At 43.8% G+C, this 6330-nt stretch overlaps 1 protein-coding gene across 2 annotated transcripts in view; it reads left to right on the forward strand.

Annotated features, from left to right (window-relative positions):
- chd4a (chromodomain helicase DNA binding protein 4a) overlaps nt 1-6330 on the forward strand; it is a gene marked incomplete in the record, with an annotated part of 21299 nt that overhangs the window by 11915 nt on the left and 3054 nt on the right. Inside the window, 21 exon segments of one of the 2 annotated variants that reach the window (XM_014011328.1) lie at nt 465-602; nt 710-831; nt 919-1092; nt 1170-1311; nt 1406-1537; nt 1626-1743; nt 1853-1977; nt 2059-2151; nt 2297-2435; nt 2510-2679; nt 2755-2932; nt 3018-3107; nt 4083-4174; nt 4260-4393; nt 4478-4622; nt 4705-4858; nt 4930-5039; nt 5117-5354; nt 5443-5508; nt 5587-5809; nt 5853-5990. In XM_014011328.1, the coding sequence (XP_013866782.1) occupies nt 465-602; nt 710-831; nt 919-1092; nt 1170-1311; nt 1406-1537; nt 1626-1743; nt 1853-1977; nt 2059-2151; nt 2297-2435; nt 2510-2679; nt 2755-2932; nt 3018-3107; nt 4083-4174; nt 4260-4393; nt 4478-4622; nt 4705-4858; nt 4930-5039; nt 5117-5354; nt 5443-5508; nt 5587-5809; nt 5853-5990 (2921 nt within the window). 2 annotated transcript variants of the gene reach the window in all.

The raw sequence follows: 6330 nt of genomic DNA on the forward strand, positions 1-6330 counted from the left end.
GTTACATTATGTTCTGCTCAGATCACATTGAGCTACAGTAAATAAGATCAAATCTGCTGACTTGTTGTAAAATGAGACATTTTCCTGTTTATCTTCTGTTAATAAATCCATAACACAAACAGCTTTTCTGACATTATTTAAAACATTAGATCGATTATATAAACTGTAAACTATTAATAATAATTGGATTAATATTATTGATAATTTTAATGATTTCTACATTCGTCAGTCTTTTTTTTCTGCTCTGCTGTCAACATGTACAGTAATGGGGAAATCCAGAGTCTTAACCGTTTAGCGTTAGTCATTAGCTTCACCAGCCGATCACACAGTCACCTGGTTTCTGCACACTCCAGTTCTGTAGAACCTCCTTGGCGCAGGTTTTTCTGATAACTTCAGGATTTTAAATACTTGTGGGGGGAGAAAGTTAAAACTTACACTTCACTGGTTCTGTTTCCTCCCAACAGAAAGACTCGTCCATCAAGTTCCACGTTCTGCTGACRTCTTACGAGCTGATCACCATCGACATGGCTGCCCTGGGTTCTATAGACTGGGCGTGTCTGGTGGTGGACGAGGCCCACAGGCTGAAGAACAACCAGTCCAAGGTCAGCACATTATATTAAAAATGACCAATTAATTTACAGAAGTGGTGCAGAAGTTGCAGCACGTTTAACTTCCTGCTTTATTAATAATTAATTGTGTTGTTTTTTAGTTTTTCCGTGTGCTGAACAACTACCCTCTGCAGCACAAGCTGCTGCTGACTGGAACTCCTCTGCAGAACAACCTGGAGGAGCTTTTCCACCTKCTTAACTTCCTCACACCTGAGAGGTTCAGGTACGTCTGGGCTCTGCAGGATCAGAGGGGACAGTTCCTCCTGGTTTTTAACTTCACCCGTTTGTGTTTTTTTTTTTTCGTCTGCAGCAAACTGGAGGTTTTCCTGGAGGAGTTTGCCGACATCGCGAAAGAGGACCAGATCAAGAAGCTGCACGACATGTTGGGTCCGCACATGCTCAGGAGGTTGAAGGCCGACGTCTTCAAACACATGCCCTCCAAGACCGAGCTCATTGTCCGAGTGGAGCTCAGCCCCATGCAGAAGTGAGTGGAGGGCTGCCGCTACAAAAACAAGAACCCAACAAGATGCTAACGCTAACCCTAAACGCTTGTGTTGACAGAAAATACTACAAATTCATCTTGACGAAAAACTTTGACGCCTTGAACACAAAAGGAGGAGGAAACCAGGTTTCGCTGCTGAATGTTGTCATGGACCTGAAGAAGTGCTGCAACCACCCCTACCTCTTCCCTGGAGCTGCGATGGTACGAGCCAGACGCCAGCTTCTAGAATTCATTTAGGAGTTTTACTGCAACTCTCTGGAGTTTTGTATAAACTTTGTTTGGTCTCTTCTATCAGGAAGCTCCCAAGATGCCCAACGGCATGTACGATGGGAACGCTCTTACGAAGGCTTCTGGRAAACTGCTGTTGCTGCAGAAGATGATGAGGAAGCTGAAGGAGGGAGGACACCGAGTGCTGATTTTCTCTCAGGTCAGGAACCTTATTGGAAACCGTTTAAAGCTACGTTTAACTCCTTTTCTTTCTTTATTTACCGATTTTCTTTTGTTTCTTCCTGCAGATGACCAAAATGTTGGATCTGCTGGAGGACTTCCTTGAGAACGAAGGGTACAAATATGAGAGGATCGACGGAGGAATCACAGGAGGGATGAGACAAGAAGCTATCGACCGTTTTAACGGTGAGTTCGTCTCTTTTTGTTGCAGCTTTTTCTTTAAGAATCTTTAAATTCTGTCCTCAAAAATACCATTTTTCTTTGGTTGTTTATTGTTTTGATCTTTGTCCCTCAGCACCGGGTGCTCAACAGTTCGCCTTCCTGCTGTCGACGAGAGCCGGAGGTTTGGGCATCAATCTGGCCACAGCCGACACCGTCATCATTTACGACTCTGACTGGAATCCTCACAACGACATCCAGGTACCAAACCATCAACCATTTTATAATTTAAAAAAAATGGTTAAAACGTGTTTTATTTAAGCTTTTTTCCCTTTTGTTCAGGCCTTCAGCAGAGCTCATCGTATCGGTCAAAACAGAAAAGTGATGATTTATCGATTCGTCACTAAAGCCTCAGTGGAGGAGAGGATTACTCAGGTAAATGTTTGAGTTTTCACTTCCTCCTAAAGAAATAACTCAGATCTGAGTTTACTTTGTTTTATTAAAACAAAAAAACAGAATTAAACAGCTTCACTTTTATATTTTTAACTCAGTTTTTGTCATCACTGCATTTCTGCTTCAGGTTGCCAAAAAGAAGATGATGCTGACTCACCTGGTGGTCCGACCTGGTCTCGGATCCAAGACCGGCTCCATGTCCAAACAGGAGCTGGACGACATCCTCAAGTTTGGAACCGAAGCGCTCTTCAAGGACGAGGGAGAAGGTGAGGGAGTGTTCTGAAGTCAAACTGAGAAGCCTGAAAAGGAAAAGAACTGCAACATGTTTGTGCTTCATCAGGTGAGAACAAAGAGGAGGACAGCAGCATCATTCACTACGACGACAAAGCCATCGACCGGCTGCTGGACAGGAACCAGGACGCCACAGACGACACGGATCTGCAGAGCATGAACGAGTACCTGAGCTCCTTCAAAGTGGCCCAGTATGTGGTGAAAGACGAGGAGGAGGAGGTGAGAYCCGTGGGACCGGCCGCAGAAGGTTAATCGCCTCGTTTCCTGTTCTCTAACTGTTCCTCCGTCACTCAGGAGGAAGAGGTGCAGCGGGAGATCATCAAGCAGGAAGAGAGCGTYGATCCCGATTACTGGGAGAAGCTGCTGCGGCATCATTACGAGCAGCAGCAGGAGGATCTGGCTCGAAACCTGGGCAAAGGGAAACGAATCCGCAAGCAGGTCAACTACAATGATGGTTCACAGGAAGACAGAGGTAGAGACAAGGATCAGTTTCACATCAGTGTTTGTCACCGACAAGCTACTGCATGAAAATAATAAATAACCTTCTGTTTTKACAGCTGATTGGCAGGATGACCAATCCGACGGCCAATCAGATTACTCCGTGGCTTCTGAGGAGGCTGACGAGGACTTTGATGAAAGATCAGAAGGTAAGAGTTTGGTCTTTATGTTTAACCTCTTCAGCCCCATGCAMATGCAAAACAGCATTTCCCMTTTTCTATATCTTTTAACTTCTGTTAACTTAAGATCTGTCAGTTGAACATTGACATGTTTGGTATCAATATAAACCTAAGAATCTTATCTGTATTTACATCCACCAAACACAGTTCAAACGTTAAGCAGTTGAATCAGAAAGTAAACAAACTGTACAAAATGGGATTGTTGCAAATCTGTAAATACATTACAACAAATCTGTAAATACTTTACAACACATCTGTAAATACTTTACAACACATCTGTAAATACATTACAGCAAATCTGTAAATACGTTACAACAAATCTGTAAATACTTTACAACAAATCTGTAAATATGTTACAACAAATCTGTAAATACATTAGAACAAATCTAATTTCTCATTATTTCATATAATATATGATGACAAATAAATATTTGGATAATTTTTCTAAAGAAGAAACATTCAATAGCAAGTCTTTTCAGGCAGGTAAGAAAAAATAAATAACTTTTGCAATTAACAACTTAACATTTATTAACATTTATTAATGGTACCATGGTCTGTCCTGTGCAGAATGACAAAAGTTTCTTTACTAAAACCTCTGTAACTTTGCTCCAGTTAAGTGTAACAGCGTGAATCTTTGCACAGGTTATATCCACAAGTAGATTTATGGTTTCCAAGAGTTTTTAGCCTGATTCATTGTGGTTTTACTGTCTAATGAAAAAATTATTCAGAGAGGAGGGAATTTTTTTTAAATTATGCTCCATCCTTAGTATCTCTAAAACCACAGCAGCTGTTTTAATAATAAATGCTGAGATACACTCAGTTACATTTCAGAAAGGGATTTCGAGCAAAAACAAGAAAACCCCTTGGGGCTGAAGAGGTTAAGTTTCTGTCTTTTTGTAACTTCACTAACTGACATCTGTGTCTTTTTGTTTGTTCACTCTGCAGCCAACTCTCGCAGGCCGAACAGGAAGGGCCTGAGGAATGACAAAGACAAACCACTGCCCCCCCTGCTGGCCAGGGTGGGAGGCAACATTGAGGTGAGCTGCTGGCTAAATAATCAGAATTAAAAAAAAAAAGATTTGTATCAGAAACATTATGTTTGATTATTTTGTTGTTTCTCAGGTGTTGGGTTTCAACTCCCGGCAGAGGAAGGCCTTCCTGAATGCAGTGATGCGTTACGGGATGCCTCCTCAGGACGCCTTCACCACCCAGTGGCTGGTCCGGGACCTGCGAGGGAAGTCCGAGAAAGAGTTCAAGTAAATGTTGCCTCTTCGTCTCTGCCTAAAAAAACTTTTCCTGGTGTTATACCCACATTCACCTTCTCGTCCGTATTCTTTCAGGGCCTACGTCTCTTTGTTTATGCGTCACCTGTGTGAACCTGGAGCCGACGGGGCGGAAACCTTCGCAGACGGCGTCCCCAGAGAGGGGTTATCACGGCAACACGTCCTCACACGCATCGGCGTCATGTCTCTTATACGTAAAAAGGTACCACTTATTTTATTTTATTGTTTTTGTTTTTTACTCCTTGTTTGTTCCGACTAACTGGACTGTCTTCGTTTTCTTCCAGGTCCAGGAGTTCGAACACGTGAACGGTCAGTGGTCGATGCCCTGGATGGCCGACCTGGAGGAGAGCAAGAGGAACGCAGCTCAGCCCGACTCGCCCGGGAAAACCCCGTCCACCGGGACCCCCGCCGACACGCAGCCCAACACCCCCGCCCCAGGTGGGTTTCACAGAAACACTCTGAACGTCCTCGCGGCGATGCAGCCGGCTGAGTTTTCTCTCTCTTCGCAGCCGACGACTCCACAAAGAACGACGAGGCGTCGAAGGATGGAGAGAAGGAGGTGAAGAAGGAGGCGGAGGCGGAGAAGAACGGCAAAGTGCCCGTCAAATCCAACAATGAGGTGAAAACAGGATTTATTGTTTGAATGTGAACAAAAAAAAGGTGGATCCATAACTGATTTCTTTGTGACGATCGCAGGTCATCGCCATCCCGGACGACGATAACAGTCCGTCCACCAAGCAGGACAAGACAAACGGGGRGGAGCCGATGGAGACGGACAAACCGAGCAACGGGGAGGCGGAGAGCGTGAAGGAGAAGGACGGCGAGAAGGAGGTAGAGAACGAGAAGACTTCAGAGGACGGAGAGGAAAACAAGTCGACGTCAGAGACAAAGATGGAGGGGTCAGAGGTCAAACCGGAGGACTCTGAGGTCAAAGGTAGAACTGGTTTAATTGTTTTAGTAGTTTTAAGTAAATTTCTAGGTTTTTTTTTTTTTAGATTTGACAGATTTTATTTGTTCTGCAGCAGAAGAAAAGAAGGAAGAGAAAACAGAAAAGATGGACACAACTCCTCCTGCAGATGAAAAGAAAGGTAGAAGCTTTTCTCTTAAACGTTCCGGTCGTTGCTCCGGTGTGCCGTAGTGACTCCTCCTCTGTGGCGTCTCTGCAGACTTGAAGGAGGAGAAAGATGCTCAGAAGCCAGAGGAGGCCACCAAGCTGCAGAACGGCGACAGCAGCAAGGAGGGCGCAGCGGCGGCCGCCACGGCGAGCAGCATCAGCGAGGAGAAGAAGAAGGCCAAAACTCGCTTCATGTTCAACATCGCAGACGGAGGATTCACAGGTTCAAACGCACGCTCTCTGACACACAAACTGAATGTTTTAGTTGTGTTGAGATCATACTCTGACACACAAACTGAATGTTTTAGTAGTGTTGAGATCACTGACGTCGGCTGGTTTCTCCTCAGAGCTGCACTCGTTGTGGCAGAACGAGGAGCGAGCTGCGACGGTTACGAAGAAAACCAACGAGATCTGGCACCGCCGGCACGACTACTGGCTGTTGGCCGGCATCATACAGTATCCTGTCCTCATCTGAGCAAACACACACTCTTTTGTCTTAAATAGGGCTGCGCCTAACTGTTATTTTCATAATCAGTTAATCTATTATTCTTTTGATTAATCAGTTAGTTGATTAGTCACTGTTTCTGTCACAAGGTGAGCACAACTCCTGTTCATCACCTGATCACACTTAAAACATGACCTATAAAACTTAAGTTTAAAAACTTAATCACATATATTTCTAACATTAATACAACTAATTATAAAAATAAATGAAATACAAATTAAAACTAACAACTAATGTACAAATAACTCAAAGTAGCATAAAAAGTACCAAAGTACCAAAAAAAAAAAAAAA

The sequence above is a fragment of the Austrofundulus limnaeus genome, unplaced genomic scaffold (assembly GCF_001266775.1).
Source record: "Austrofundulus limnaeus strain Quisiro unplaced genomic scaffold, Austrofundulus_limnaeus-1.0 Scaffold79, whole genome shotgun sequence".
In the NCBI taxonomy this organism is placed as follows: Eukaryota; Metazoa; Chordata; class Actinopteri; order Cyprinodontiformes; family Rivulidae; genus Austrofundulus; species Austrofundulus limnaeus.